This window comes from Neopsephotus bourkii, unplaced genomic scaffold (assembly GCF_033783945.1).
Source record: "Neopsephotus bourkii isolate Nb327-2 ecotype Australia unplaced genomic scaffold, CSIRO-AGI_Nbou_v1 NB_1473, whole genome shotgun sequence".
In the NCBI taxonomy this organism is placed as follows: Eukaryota; Metazoa; Chordata; class Aves; order Psittaciformes; family Psittacidae; genus Neopsephotus; species Neopsephotus bourkii.
Genome location: NW_026901949.1, coordinates 121,653 through 138,356, shown reverse-complemented (window position 1 = coordinate 138,356; position 16,704 = coordinate 121,653). Strand labels below are relative to the sequence as shown.

At 39.7% G+C, this 16,704-nt stretch overlaps 1 protein-coding gene across 5 annotated transcripts in view; it reads right to left on the bottom strand.

The window, feature by feature from the left end:
- Window positions 1-16,704, bottom strand: part of CDK14 (cyclin dependent kinase 14) — a 321,875-nt gene that overhangs the window by 238,387 nt on the left and 66,784 nt on the right. Inside the window, exon 1 of one of the 5 annotated variants that reach the window (XM_061369046.1) lies at window positions 11,129-11,152. The exons of 2 other annotated variants lie outside the window; for them this stretch is intronic. Coding sequence is in view for 1 of the 3 variants with exons in the window: in XM_061369042.1 (XP_061225026.1) it covers window positions 10,026-10,100 (75 nt within the window). In the remaining 2 variants the exon portion in view is untranslated. Of the gene's footprint in view, window positions 1-10,025; window positions 10,179-10,285; window positions 10,442-11,128; window positions 11,153-16,704 lie in introns of those variants that run through there. 2 more of the 5 variants (XM_061369043.1, XM_061369042.1) reach the window with 2 other exon arrangements.

Here is a 16,704-nt window from a genome sequence, read left to right as displayed (position 1 = left end):
TAGAATTAAAGATTGCTGGATTAATTAATTTACTGCTTAAAGTAACATAGCATTTAAAGAGGTGAGAGTGATCATTTAAGTAACTAATTTATAGCTCTTATGGTTCATGAATTTTAAAATAGTCATGAATGTCCCCTGAATTTATCATCTGTTAAGGTACTTACTAAAAGTCCTGTCCTGTATCAGTGAATTTATGCTGATTAATAAAGATATCCTCAGTAACAAAGAACCATCAACTTTGTCATTATAGACCAAACATCCTACCACACAGAAGAAAGAACTTAAATATGTTTGTATAGTGTAAACTACTCTGAACTTCTTCATATCTTTCCGGAAGATGCATTATATCTGCTTTTTAATTCCTACATTTAACATCCTACCAGTGTTTACTTTGGTCATCCATTACCTATGAACTGATATAAAATATCCATCTACCATTTTCTACCACTCATTGTTACTGTGTACATCTTAGTAAAAAGTGGTCAGTTGGCTAAATAGCAGGGTGAACATCCAAAATTCTTACTGAAAAATCAGAAGAAAACATCTGAATTCACCCCATTTGCACCATTCTGGAAGCAGTAGGAAGAGCCTAATACCTGGAAATCCAAGATTTGGCACTCGCTGAGCAAAAATAAAACTACTGAGTCACCTGAAGTAAGGAAGTCACTTAACCTCTCCACAATCCCATTTTTCTGTTCATAATAATGATCCTGCCCCTACCACAAGCAGAAAGTGGGCGCACTAATTAACTTTGTAGAGCACTTGGGCTTTTTTAAGTGAAATGTTATGAAGATATAGATCATAATTTGTAAAGCCAAAGCCCTCTGGAAGGTAGCACAACAATCTCATTATTACAGAGAATGAGACTTAGCACTTGTATTTAGCTGACAGAGACATAAAGAAAAAATCATAAACAGTCAAGTGACTACTAACCCAGCACCTGAACCGTTGAGAGCATAAGGCCGACATTAATTTTCACTGAAAACAAAAATCCTACTTGGATATGAGTTTCCATTATCTTTTATATGCATGTTATTTTCTACTGTGCTTTGGTACCATGGCAATTGAGAACTGCACAAGTTATCTGCAGATTCTGGCAGCACTGGAATTTGACATTTGTTACTTATAAAACACAATTTGGGAATGTTCTGGAGTATTAAAAGCAACTTTGTCTAAAATAAAAACGCAGCTATATGGAGAATCATTCTCATTGCAGAACAAAGCAGTAGGGCAGCTCTTTCTTTTCTCCACTGAGAAGATAAGGTCAGCAAAAGACTGCTGCATTCAGAAGCAGAAACACGAACAGGTCAAAATGAGAGTTCAGTTGGTGAGAAAGCTACAATCCAGGAAAAGATCAAGGAAGAACAAGTGATGAGGTAAGGGAGTGAATAAAATTGTGAAAGGGGAAGTAAAGCATGTAATGCTGCATGACATCACAAGCAAGTTCATACCAGACCTACTACTGCAATCAGGCCCAAATTTGAAAGAGGTCCTTCAACACTCACCCTTCCCTGCAACCACTGGCACTTTGGTTTGAACATGTGATGGGCACAGCTAAACGGAGCAGGAAGAGAGCTTGCGTGAGACAAAAAAAATATAAGGGAGTAAGGGGGGAACCAAAGGACAAGAAATACAGTAACTGTCAGAGAGGGAGGGAGGAAATATGTGAGTTAAAAATAACTGTAAATTAAGACATTTCTTCTCCTGTCCTGATGGCCTGTTGTTTCCCCTCTGGTAACCTCCAGGGGTAAAAGGATCAACTGTGTCCCAGAAATGTAATTCACATTCTTGGGTAGTATTTGTTGAACTTTATTTGGATACAGAGATTACTAGCAAAGCTAGATACCAACTAACAAATGCAATTGAAAATAGAGCTCAGAGACTGAAAATAGTATCCGGGGATATGCTCCTTTCTGTATCTAGCACAAACTTACTCATATATCTCTCACAGCCCATTTCAAAGGCACTCTCCAAAAATGGATGTTTTATTTCTAAAATCGAAGCTGATGTTAAACCAACTGTCTCTGTCATATGGAAGGCAAATATGAAAAGGTCGCTGAAGTGCCAGATGGAAGAATTTTTGAACTGGAAGCTCTGATATTAATTCTCTGCGTTTGTCTGAAACACTGAACTCCATGAGCAGATTAAATGTCCGTGGTGAATTGCCAAGTGAGAAACTAGTCACTCTCACAGAAAGGCCAACTGATGAGATCTGGAGTAGGAATCCCAAGATTATACAATTTTGAAAAGAAGTTCAAACATCTGAACCAAGGAAAAATAAAGTTTTATACAGGAAGTTATTATGGACAGTGCTTATACAACTCTTCCCTCTCAACACCACTCCCCTCACCAGACCTGCAATACAGCACATATTTATTCTGCTAAATTGATGCCTAAATATGAACACATTTTCTTGAATCAAGTACAATCCTGCAGTTCAGGAATTACTGCACACCACTGTATGCACCTTGGACACAGCGAGGTGGAGCTGAGCATTTCTAAAATTAGTATTTTTTTTTCTGTTCATAGCACAGCCCAACTTCAGAAAAGTGAATTTTCAGTTCACTGAAGTTGATGTTCCTCTCCTCACTAGAAAAAAGGTCTGATTCTAAAGAGAACACAAATAAGATTTTAGGTATATAAAAGCCTACATATGCCCTCAAAGCAATACTCTGTTCTGTGACAACAGTTTTCAGGAGTCACCTGAGGACAGGGTCTCAGATAAAGGTCATGCAGAAGTCCTGACAGCCTGTAACGTACATGAAAAGAGACAGACACTCAACAGTGCTGATCTAAAGGGGCATTTTGTTCTACTTCTGTCCAAAAAGACGGTAACTGTGTTAGCAATAAATCCTGGCTAATAAATTCTTCCTTTTTACACTTAGGCTTGCCACAAAGTGGTATATCATACAGCATTCAAGCTTCTCCCCTATTACAACCAAGCTGCTGCTTCCATTAACCTGGTTCAAGACTTGCATCCAAAAGCAGGAGGACCATTCCTCCAATAGACCAAACAGGAGGACACAGGAGCAGATCTGTGGAGGTGCTGGTGTGTGAGAGGCAGTTACCAATACCAGGCACGAGGCAACAACTCCTTGGTAACCAGCAAAGCGGTGGAGAAGAGTGTCAGAACATAAACACTCTCCCATGAAACTGTGACAGGTGGTTTCTACACTCTTTTACTTAGTTACCCATTTGTATCTGTTGTCTATCCCTCTCTGTAACCATATGAACAGCATTTAAAAATAAAGATTAAAAAAATATTTTCAAGTCCTTTTCCATATCGGCCTCCTGCTCCAACAGATGGCTACATGTGCCAGTACAAGCTTATACAGTTTTCTTTCCATAAGTGCATTATTAGTAGTTTTGTAGGAACATTATATTAAGCCATTCTCAATTTAAAGGTTTATAATTTTATTCTTGCCGCCAACACTCCCTCTGATCATGAAGTATCAAAGGCTTATCCATAAATGCAGTAAGTCTTCCCACTGCCATGTTCAAGTGTGAGAAATCTTGAGAGACTTGACAGCAAAATGCCTATTCTCGCTAAACTCTAAGGCTGTTGGTAAGATTTTTAAGAAAATAAATGGTAAACAACTCCATGCCTTGAAAATAGGTTCTATTTAGTTCCTTTAGGTCCTTTGCTTATCCATGGCAAGTCTCCTGATTCCTTCACAGTTATCATCAATTGCTTCTAAAACAAGAGTTGTTCTACAAGCAGGGACTGCAACAAAAATAATACTATTGGTCAGGTCTGATCATGCAACTGACACTGAAAGACTTAAGGCCAACTACTCAGCTGAGAAGTCAACTAAATTCTTTTACCTGGTGAGACTGAAGTCAGACAAAAGCAATGAGATGTGATGAAATAAAAACCTAGTTTATAATTACAATGAACCAGAGTCTGTTTCAGACTGAAAAGTCAAACAGGATAGTTTAAGAACTCAAGACCAACCTTCAAATATCTTGTGAAGCACACTTTCCTTATAAAAAGAGAAAAGGGGCAGGTTACATAATCACCTTTGCAAAATACTTACATTTGCAGGCAGAAGTTTTACAACCACCTTCTGTCAGGTATGACAACAATGCTCACCGCACTGAAGCAGTATGATGTACCACCCTTTACAAATCAATGGGAGTCTCACAGTATCTTCAGTAGACCCTTAGAAAGTGCTTCATGGGAAATAATTCAAGGCTAGAATGGTAAATTAGCTTGGCTCTTCTTCCTTCATTCAGACCAACTCCTTCATTAAAAACGCCAAACAAACACACAACAATTTACTTACTTCATTCCCCTCCCTCTTTTCTGCTTTTTTTTTTCTTCCCTTCCTTCCTTCTCTTTCGAGATTCCTTTTTTACTACCGTTATTTTGCTGAAGTGAAAAACTAGGTAATGAGAGTTCTTCATGTAATTCTGCTAATGCATTTCAAAGTTTCATTCAACTACTAAGAAAGAAATCTCCTTTGAGGTGCTTTATCCCTGAGCTCAACAACCTACAGCTTGAGAAATACAGCTTCCAAGGCAGATCAATGTCGCAAGGAAAGAAAAGCTTGCTGAGCAATTCTAGATCTGCTCCCTTACATCTTATCTTCCAAACCACTGAATTTGACAAGGTATCCTCCATCAAATCGGCACTATATAAAGGTATAGGCAGAAGAAGAGCTACAACTTTGTCATTATTCTCTTGTGCAAGTATTATACAGAGATTTGAATAACCTATATTCCAACTTAGTCTCCAGAAATCTTAATAACAGCCATCCACAACTTTTCTGCCATTGTTGTCTTTCATGGAAGTTTGAGAGTTCAGACAAGGATGACAAGTCCAGCTTCACAATTAAATGAAAGTCCTTATCTGTCTTTGGATCTCATATACACCTAACCTCTCTCTTTTCTTTTTTTTTCCTTTCTTCCTTTCTTTCTCTTCAGATAAACGACCTGGCTACCGAATTCTATAAAAATTGAATGAAAAGTCTTCGGGGAATTTTCTAGCAGCTACTGCAGGTTTGCCAGGCTTGCAGTAGCACAATAAGTTTCAAAGCAAAAAGGTGCAAGGAAGCATGATAAAATTTGCTTCTCATTATGTAATGTGCTACACTGAAAAAAAAATATGGCAGGACTTCTGCAAGCATACCATAGTGGTTAGACTTGATGATCTTAAAGTGTTTTTCCAGCCCTAGTTGATTCTATGTCTCCTGACTCAGAATATGAAGAACACTCCAGTATATCTTTTCTCGCAAAGATGCATAAAACCTAAAACAGAGACGTTTCAAACTGATAGTGAGGAGAGCTCATCATAAGGACAACTGTAATTTTAAACCAAGAATTTTCTGAACAGCACAGAGTTAATGCTTAATTAAAAAAAAAAAAAAAACAGGGTATTTTGACAGAGAAGTGAAAATCGCTGCTGTTGCTTTGATGCGTTAAAGCAAAAAGATGTGTTGCATTAGACTTCTGACTGTCCTTAAAATCAATTCTGAAGAAAAAGCTGTAACAGTACAAACCAGCCAAGCCTTATGCAGTTGGTGAATTTGCACCTCCAAAGCTGTGAGTTCATCTTGAATCACTTTTAACAACAAATCCCAAGAATCAAATTGGTCGAAAATCGTATCTATCATTAAGGTTAGAACATAAGGGTAAGTCCTCCATCCTTACAGTACCTTAAGTTTCTCATGAAAATACTTCACAAACCTGAGACTCATTGCAGGTATTTTGCATGCCTTTTCCTGCATGGCTGCCTACCAGCAGTATAACCATATTTTATAGTCATATAATTTTATGCATCTGGACTACTTTGCCAAATACAGGTAATTCCTTGCCATCTGGAAAGTTATGGGTGGTGATTCCACCACTTTCCCAGGCAGCAGCAAAATCAATCACACTCAGCTATAGAACTTTTCACGACAACTCTTCTGCATGACATTAGAATAACATTTCTATAGCAATATTTAACAATAAAACCTATTTGTTCATTAAAAACCCCACTGTTTACAGGGAAGTCTAAGCAAGAATATTTTACACATATTCCCTACAGGTTTAAATACATTTTCTTTGCATTTACACAAAGATTTAAGAAACTGGGAGAGAACATATTCAAACTTACTAAGCCTTTACACCGAAAAGCATCAGAAATGAATTAAATTAAGCTGATCTTTCACAATAAACGGGCACTATGCTTTTTTCTACTGGTTTTATTTCCTCACTGCTAACTTGGCAACATTTTGTATTTTCCTCTTCAGGTAAGCTGTATGCCATTTAATATTAAAATACAAACATCCGACACAGCAAAACTGAAATATAACTAACATTAATTCTATACAATTTCCAGGATACAACTATACAGACTAGGTCAAAAGCTCGCCTGCTGATGTTTGCTACTGGCTTAACATCTAGCTGAAGTTTATCACAAATCTTTTTCAACCAGAAGCTGCAACAGCAGCAGAATGAGACAGCGAGTTCTTCTGTAGCATTAACTTCCCCAAATTCAGTAATAAATTCTGAACATTTTTACAAAATAAATCAAAAAATCTCCACCCCCACTTTTCACACCATTTCTGGCTGGCACACCAGCAGCCTGTATGACAATAAGAGATAAAACTCCTTGCTTCTGCATCCTCTGTGGGCTAGTCCAGAACTCAGACAGGAACTTCAGACAAGCCAACCAGGAATATGATAAACAAAAGTGCAGAATCACAATACTGCTTCAGTTCACCAGCAACAGGGGGATAAGTTTGAAAGATACTTTCACATTGGAAAAATTACCTGTTTGTGCTGTTGATTCAAAAACCTTACAGTACAAATTCACTCCCCCGAATTCAACATCCAGCACTATGCTAAGTTACTATTTCACTACTTGTTTTTTGCTAAATTGCTAAATCCAGAATTATATGTAGTTTTAAATCAGGGAGTAGAATTGAAGATATCAGTGAAAAATATGCCACATGCAAAAGAGATGGATATAATCAATAATTCTGACAATATACAATACACTTACCTCAAAAGCAAAAAGTAGTCACGGAAAGGTATTTACCGAACTACACCAAAACCCAAAAGTCATCAGGTACATGGAAGAAGCACCTCATGACTGATGGATATGCTGCTGGGAGAAGTTGTTCTGACATTAACATTGTGACAGGAGGATTAAAAAAGATAAAGTCCCTAAGAGTCTGTTCCTTAACTAACCAATTTTTCATTCATGCACCTTCCTGTCATGGTACCAAAAGAAAAATGTAACTGAAGATGTTGAAAGCCTGCATGGACCTACCTAAGGGAACTCGGGCTCAGAAAATGTCATACTTAGCTTGTTCTTCCAGAATTAAGAACACCAGCTACATTTTTCTGGAGCTCGGAAACAGGCTTTGGAGCACTGATATCACAGTCTCTCTGTTGTTTCAATTAGTGTTTGCTACAATATTCTACTGCATTTCAACATGGTTTGTAAGCTGTAATTATCATTGTATCAGTACCTGAAGCATTTAGGAAAAATTAACACTAGTATTATCAAACTCAGTTTATAAAAAACTCACAAATACATAACACTGCCCGACAGCTGAATATTTTTGCCTCGCCAAGACTTCAAACAGGAGTAACCGGAACAAAGTTGTCTGGATCTGCTTGGCATCTCCTATGACCTTTAAGGGTACATCTACTATCACATTTACACACAAGTCATCGAATATGACAGTCTGAAGCCTCACCTGACCCAGGCCAAGCATTACCTGGGTACTCACCCAACAAGTTCTCACCCCAGCAAATTCCTACTGACCACACAGGTCATCCCAGGGCAGCAGCTGAAACCTGCATGAGGCAAAAGCTCAGTGGTAGCCAGCACCATGCAAGGATTTCCCTGGAAAGTCAAAATAATGTCTTACCTTCAGCAGCAGGAACCCAGCAGAGCTGTGTGGCTCGCTCTTGCACTGCCCATATCATTTACCCTTTGGGATCAACTGGGCACACCTGCACCATGGCCAAGACAGAACCTTCTTAATGGTTTTCTATTTTCTTGTCTCTGGGAGAGCAAGAACTGCCTGCCTGAGATGGAGTACCTCCTCAGAGGTCAATTTTTCAAATAGCCCACCCAAGCTTACAGTGTGAGGGGAAAAAGTTAAAAAACTCTGTGTGAGTATGTTTGGTTTTAGGGATTTATTGTTATATAGATATAATATATATATTATATATTGTTATATAATATATATTGTTTATGTATAGCTCTTTCTATCTGGAGTCAGAGACATAAAGGACACTGTGACAGACCTCAGGCTCACTACAAAACTGAAGCACACAAACGTCTTGGTCTTTATAAAGTACACAGTGCCAACCGCCCATTAAACTACACACATATTTCCCATGTGTATTCTTAACTTTTGGCCACATTTTACATCTTATATGTTATTTTCACCCCAAGTTAATTTAGGATCTCTGTTTAAGTAAACAATATTATTTATCAACAAAAAAATGTTCAAAACAGTATTGATTTCTTAAGCTTGGAAAACTAAAATGGGACAAGTCCAGACGTAGTAGTAACACAGTGAACAGAGCTGCTGGTGTAATATTTGGGGATTAAAAACACTTGGAGGAAGAAACCTAGTGGAAGCAACAGCTTTCACAAATATACATAGATGGGAAAATATCAATAAGAAATAACCCCGCAATTTAAAAACTGCTTTAAAAAAAACCCATGTGCCTAAAAGTTTCTGGACTTTCATTGCTTTTACAACATGAGAGAAAACACAAATGGCTGGATTACTTTTATGCATTAAACAATGGCAAATGCACTGAAGGTCTGCAATTTATTAATAGGTATGACAGCAAAAGTCACACACAAAAATCACTTGTAGCTGACATAATTATTGTAATAGAAACATTCAAGGTTATTCTTGAACAAGAAAAAAAAAGCATCTCTACCTTCTGAGACAAAACTATGCAAATTAAGTTTGCGTAGGGTGTGTAATGGCCCACTTCCCATCATTCACATGGGAGCATATGTAGTGTCACACTTTTTTTTTTTTTCTTAAATAAGGAACTTCAGCAAAATAATAATGAAACCTTCAGAAAATAATTGGGATAGGAGTGAATCTTCCCCTTTTAATCATCTCAGTGACAAAGAAAAAAAAGCCTTAATTGGCAAGTACAGAAAAAGCAAACTTGAACACCTGTCAAACTAGTTGTTTGATCCCACATTGATATACAACTGATCTCTTCTTGGAGTATAATTCACATACTGCATAAAGTATAAGCATGCTCCTCTAGAAAGAAAACCCTCTGCTTTTACACTGAACTATTAATAGCAAAAAACATTTCATCACTCTACCATTACTACCACAGTTAGCTTCCTTTAAAACCTAGAACATATGCTTAAACATTTTTTTGGTCAGTTCCACTGGATTTCTGTTGAGGTTGATCTACAGCTCGATCTACAACTGTAATACACTAGCTGACAGTTAAGTCATCAAAATAATTCAAATTATCCCATACAATGGCCACATTTGAATCTTTCTGTCTTGTACTGATGATAACAGCTGCTTTTTTCCTCCTGTCTTTCCCTGAGCATGCTGCCGCTCTAAGCTTTCATATGTTGAAATATTCCACTAAGATCCAAACCACTGACAACACACTCCTACATAAGCATACAAGAATGACTACTTAAAATGACTACCTCACTTTTTGTTTTATTAAATACATGCAAAAGAAATAAAATAATCTGAGATTAACAAGGCAAAAAGATATTGTCATCCATGATACAGCATGCATTTTTAAAGGATCATTTCAATTTTATCTTCTACCACAAAGCAAATATGCAACTGATAAAAGACATTTATTTAGATCCAGCAAGATGCACAGACTTGTTAGCAGAGATGAAAAAGTGGCTGATCACGTCCTTCACTTACTTGTCCCAGAGGGCGTTCAGCCAAGCATATATCGGAAAAAATTGTCCATGCTATCCTCTTAATACAATAATAAATAAGGCTGCCAGAGAGAGAAATACAAAGCTGTACCAAGAAAAGCATCGCTTTTAAGGCTTTCCCTACCTTTTCCCTGATATTTACAAACCGCAGGCAGTGCTGCTGGGGAGTCTCACCAGGGTGGCTGCCGAGAGGTCTCATGTGGCATTCCCAGCTTCCCACCACCTCCCGCTGCGTGGATTTTAAGCATTCCCGAGAAAACCCACCCTGACATGCACAGAATGAATCCTGCTCAAGTTGGAAGCATGTGATAACTAGGCTTCAGGTTGAAATGGGAAACCCCAGCATCCAATTAATCCCAGAGACTTAAACAAGCCCTATCTTACCGTTTTGCTGTTGCCCAGATCAGGTTAGATTCACCTGCAACTCTATAGCATCTCTCTAGCAATGTTAGTGTTTGCAGTGAGGCTGGGCTCATTCAGCAACTGAATTCACAACATCTTTCCGCACTAGCAAGCTGAAATGGTACGGCTGTACTACAGCTAAGAAAGGGGGAAATCTAAAGCAGAAAACAAAGAAATCCCTCAAGACAGGGTAATCCTAGTGGAGCAAAATATAAAAGGTACAGATAAGCATTGAGGTTACAACACTTCCCTGTCTAAATTTCATCAGGAATACCATGTTCTTTCTAAAAAGATATTTTTTTTTTAAATGTATGATGGACTTGCCTGTGGAGTTCCCAGAAAGGCAGAGTATGAGGCTCTGCAGCAGCATTGCAGCCAAAGTAACCATGCATATGCTATCTAGGCAATACAGCAGTCTTTTTGAAAATATATTGATTTACAATGGAGCACTGCCTCAACCCAACACAGAACTGCAGCCAAAATAGCTAATGGTAATTTCACAGGAATTAAGGAAAAAAACCTCCACATTCAATCAAAAGGATGCCACTAAGCATTCCCAATTCAATTACATTCCAGTCCTGAAGGAAATCTGAAAGTTCTTGAGTGATGATATTAAAGTAATAATCTATGGGCATCTGGAAATAAGCACTACAAATGACACTGTCCACTTTTATGGAAAAAAAATAAACAGGAAAAAACATTTTAAACGTATTGAGCCATGTATGAACTCTGAAGTTAGTTTTAGCATTGTAAGGATGAATGGCAGTATTTAACTTAATAACATACAAAATATGCAAAGCTGTGAGTAAAGCAGCAGACACCTACTCTGTGCTGGGAAGCCACTGCTGAGCCCAAGCAAGCTTGGGTGCTGTACAAGTGAAAAGAGGGCAGCAGGAGCAAACCCTTAGGGAGGGCTTCTCTGAAAGGGAGGCAGCGAGTCTTCTCCATCTCCTACTCCTACAGCAACCCCTGCTGGCCTGTCCTTCAGACAGCTCCTGGTTCCCCAGAAACCTCATGGATTTGGGGGAGCACTGGACAGACTATGCCAGGACAGGCAACAGTAACCTACACATAAGCAAAACCATCAGGAGAGAAAGAACGCAGCTCAACAGAGAGGGCATCCAGGACAAACAGAAATATGATTCTTATGTATCGAGGAGGTGCAATGAACTATCAGATGAAACACATGCCCATTGCTCATGCCCAAGGCAGCTCCAGTGACACACATCACTTAGTTCACCGGAAATGGGCTCTGCCACAGAGTCCCACTTTGAAAAAAGCAAAAAAAAACCCTTGCACTCTCTAGGCCATAATTTTTTTTATTAGGTGTCTCAAGCATGGAGGTCCAAAGAAAGCATAAAAAAAAAAAAAGCTTCCAGTTGAAATTATATGAAAACACATTCAAAACATCTACGTTTCTTGTCCTTATTCTGTCAAGATCAAATTTGTCTGAGGATGAGGCGGAACAAGACAGAAGGATCCTCAGGGAAAAAGAAAGCTAGTGAGCAAGCACCTCCAGAGAGCAATATGTGCCAAAAGACAGGCACCATGTTAAGAGGAATGTGGTGGACATGCACAACAAAAGGGAGCACAGAAGGCAAGCCAGAGAAAATGAGAACTGCAGTCCAGAAGCAAGCAAGGTGTTGGACCAAGGCACACAAAGAGAAAACAAGCCAAACAGCCCACAAAATAATGGATCTAACACAAAGAAGCCAAACAGTCCTGTATTCACAAGTTAATTATTTTTACTGTATTAAGGAAAAAAGTCTGCATTTATTGCATTGAAGACCTTCTTGTTGCCTTTGAAATCCTTCAACAAATTCAATGCTAGCTGGGCATTGGCTTTCCTAACTGAATTTCTGCATGCTTGGAAGATGTCACTGTATTCCTTTCTGGTTACTTGTCCCTGCTTTCACCTTCTGTATCATAGAATCATAGAATGCTTAGGGTTGGAAAGGACCTTAAGATCATCTAGCTCCAATCCCCCTGCCATGGCCAGGGACACCTCACACTAAACCATCTCACCCAAGGTTCTGTCCAAGACTGCCTTGAACACCATCAGGGATGGGGCATTTACCACTTCTTTGGGCAACCTGATTGTCTCACCACTCTCACAGTAAAGAACTTTTCCCTTATATCTAACCTGAACTTTTCCCATTTACGTTTAAATCCGCTACGACTTGTCCTGTCACTACAGTCCCTAATGAAGAGTCCATCCCCAGCATCCCTGTAGGCCCCCTTCAGAAACTGGAAGGCTGCTATGAGGTCTCCACGCAGCCTTCTCTTCTCCAGGCTGAACAGTCCCAACTTTCTCAGCCGATCTTCATATGGGAGGTGCTCCAGTACCCTGATCATCCTCGTGGACCTCCTCCAGACTTGTTCCAACAGTTCCATGTCCTCCTTATGTTGAGGACACCAGAACCACACACAATGCTTCAAGTGAGGTCACAGGAGAGCAGAGTAGAGGGGCAGGATCACCTCCTTTGACCTGCTGGTCATGCTTCTTTTGATGCAGCCCAGTGCACAGCACAGGGCTACGAGTGCACACTGCCAGCTCGTGTTCAGTATGCTTCCTTTTTACATATGAGTCTCATTAGGAAGTTCTTGTTCATCCATGCAAGCTTCTCAGCATTTCTGCTTGACTCCCTACTATTCTTATCCCTTTCCTTCCCCTGTGCTTCCCAACCAAAAGACAAAGGTCATCTAGAATCACAACTGGAATACATGGACCACACAGAGCCCCTTGTAACACAGGAGTGGTTTGTTTCCTAAGGGGGTGAGAGAGTGACTGACCTAAAAACACAATTCAGTACAATTAAAAGGAAAAAAAGAAAAGAAAAAAAAGAAGAAGAAATCAAATACCTATGTGTTTAGGTTTTAAAACTCTGCATGGAAACGAGCTACAAATACAAGTTTCACGCTATCAGTACTGTAAGTCAGTCATGCCATGGCTTTCATCCCAGGCCAGACTCCAAAATGCTCTGTGGCACTTGAGAACAATTTCTCATATGTAAGGAGGCATGTCTGTTGTTTTTCAGCATACTAATTATACAGTCATCTGCAAATAGCTATATGTAAAACAGAAAGATTACACAACATCACAGCTCTGATGGTCAATCAACTAAGCATGCAAACCATCATTTATTAATAAAATTTAATGAAAAGAATTCCAGTAGTTACCTTAGGTTATAAAGAGTTAAAATGGAAATTCTAAGTGATGTCCTCATTCCATTAGTCTACATTGAGTAATCCGAGAGAGGAGAGTAGGGAAGAAGGAAGCAAGGGAGAAAGGCTGACCCTTTCCTCCTCTTCAAGAATAACCACATGCAGTAATTTGTATGAGCATCATACATCCTCGTGAACTTCATTTTTTCCTCATAGAAGAAAGTGCATATCTAAGGAGAGCCACTGCACCTCAACCCATGCCTTTCATTTTGGCAACTGCAGCCTGAATATACAAGGAAGAGTAAACACACTTTATAGTTTTAAAAATTTACTCCCTTGTGGAAGACACTTTGACATCTGGCCAGCCACTTCATAAACACTGATAATACTTCATAGAATCATAGAATCATAGAGTAGGTAGGGTTGGGAAGGACCTTAAGATCACCTAGGTTCAACCCCCTCACACTAAATCAGGTCAACCAATTCTCTGTCCAAGCCGGCCTTGAACACTGCCAGGGGTGGAGCATTCACAACTTCCCTGGGCAACCTATTCCAGTGCCTCACTACCCTAACAGGAAAGAATTTCCTCCTCACATCCAATCTAAACTTCCCCTGTTTAAGTCTTAACCCGTTACCCCTTGTCCTATCACTACAGTCCCTAATGAAGAGTCCCTCCCCAGCATCCCTATAGTCCCCCTTCAGATACTGGAAGGCTGCTATGAGGACTCCATGCAGACTTCTCCAGGCTGAACAGTGTCCCTGATCATCCTCGTGGCCCTGCTCTGGACTTATTCCAATAGTTCCATGTCCTTTTTATGTTGAGGATACCAGAACTGCACACAATACTCCAAGTCAGGTCTCACAAGAGCAGAGTAGAAGGGCAGGATCACCTCCTTTGACCTGCTGGTCAGACTCCTTTTGATGCAGCCCAGGATACGGTTGGCTTTCTGGGCTGCGAGTGCACACTGAAGCTGGCTCATGTTCATTTTCTCAATCAACCAACACCCCAAAGTCCTTCTCCGCAGGGCTGCACCGAATTTCTTCTCTGCCTAATCTGTAGCTGTGCCTGGGATTGCTCCAACCCAGGTGTAGGACCTTGCACTTGGCATGGTTAAACTTCATAAGTTGGCATCAGCACCTCACAAGTATGTTGAGGTCCCTCTGGATGGCATTCCTTCCCTCCAGCGTATCAACAGAACCATGCAGCTGGGTGTCATCAGCAAACTTGCTGAGGGCTCACTCAATCCCACTGTCCATGTCACCAACAAAGATGTTCAACAAGACCAGTCCCAACACCGATCCCTGAGGGACACCACTCATTACTGGTCTCCAGCCGGACACTGAGCCATTGACCACAACTTTCCGTGTGCAGCCATTCAGCCAGTTCTTTATCCACTGAGTGGTCCATCCATCAAATTGATGTCTATCCAATTTAGAGACAAGGATGTCATGCGGGACAGTCTTGAACACTTTGCACAAGTCCAGGTAGATGGCATCAACTGCTTTACCGCTGTCCATCAGTTCTGTAGCCCCATCATAGAAGGCCACCAAATTGGTCAGGCAGGATTTCCCCTTAGTGAAGCCATGCTGGCTGTCACCAAGCACCTTGTTGATTTTCATGTGCCTTAGCATGCCTTCCAGGAGAATCTGCTCCAAGATTTTGCCAGGCACAGAGGTGAAACTAACTGGTCTGTAATTCCCCGGGTCATCCATTTTCCCCTTCTTGAAAATGGGGGTTATATTTCCCTTTTTCCAGTCATCGGGAACTTCACCTGACTGCCATGATTTTTCAAATATGATGGACAGCGGCTTAGTAACTTCAGTCGCCAGCTCCTTCAGGACCTGCGGATGGATTTCATCAGATCCCATGGACTTGTGCACGTTCAGATTTTTAAGGTGGTTTCGAACCAGTTCCTCCCCTACACTGGGCCCAAGGTCTTCATTCTCAGTCCCTGTGTCTGCCTTCCAAGACTTGGGTGGTGTGGTCAGAGCCTTTGCCAGTGAAGACGGAAGCAAAGAAGTCACCAAGAACTTCAGCCTTCTCGAAATCCGGGGTAGCCAGTTCTCACGATAGCTTCTGGAGGGAGCCTACATTGTCCCTTGTCTGTCTTTTATTTGCTGCGTACCTACAGAATCCCTTCCTGTTATCCTTAACATCCCTATCCAAATTTAATTCTAACTGGGCCTTAGCTTTCCTAACCTGGTCCCTAGCTTCCCGGGCAACATCCCTGTATTCTTCCCAGGCCATAAAAATAAAAAATCATAAATTCTTCATAAAAATTGTTTTAACAAGATGCTTAACAAGTTGTATTCAGAAAGAGAGGACTGGAAGGGACAACACCTGTACAAGTCCAGTTCAGTTCTTTACTGTCACAGGTGATCACAAAATATGGCTCCTTCCCTAAACTGGCAAATACGGGTTTAGTTTGAAGTTAGAATACATAGAGGACGCAAGACATAATTTTAATAAAGCAACCCAGAAGTAACAAAAATGTGTTGACTGCAAAGAATATGTTTTTTTCTCTTAAGATGGCAAGTAACACAACGGGTAATATTGCACAATGGATTGCGTGACAAGTTATTCCAAGTACACCATGCTGTCAAACTTGCTTCGTTATACCAATATTTGAACTATACCATCTGCACTATGTGGTATGGTAAGACTTCATTTAAAAAGTCACTGTCTGAAATAAAATGCAATGTAACACAGTGCCAATTATTTTTGCAACTCTTAAGACCAAAAAAAAAAAGAGATTTCGTGATTTTAGTGACTGATTTCAAATACACTTTGCATTACAAAGAATGTTTAACATGTAAGTTCAAAGGGAACAACAACAACATGGAGAACATTGTGTAATGTTCTTACACATCTGAAAAATACATAAACCAGTCCAGATACATTTTCAACTCAATGAGAACAGTCTTTGCTTATAAAAAATTAATCCAATGACTTTGGACAACTATATGCTTTCTGTGCAATAGGAAAACCTAACCCCGACATTCCTAGCAAAGCCATATCTTCCTGTGAACCCTATTACAGTTACACTGAGATTGTTTCATCTGTTATAGATAATTCTGTGTTCCTTGCTATGCTAGTAAAGACCTCTTATAAATAAAATAATTCAGACTAAAACACTTTGGTGAGATACATCTACGATAAGAACTTAATTTCTTTTAACATGATTTAGGATTTCCTCTTAGTGAAGTTGAATACTATTTTCCAAGCCTCACCTTTT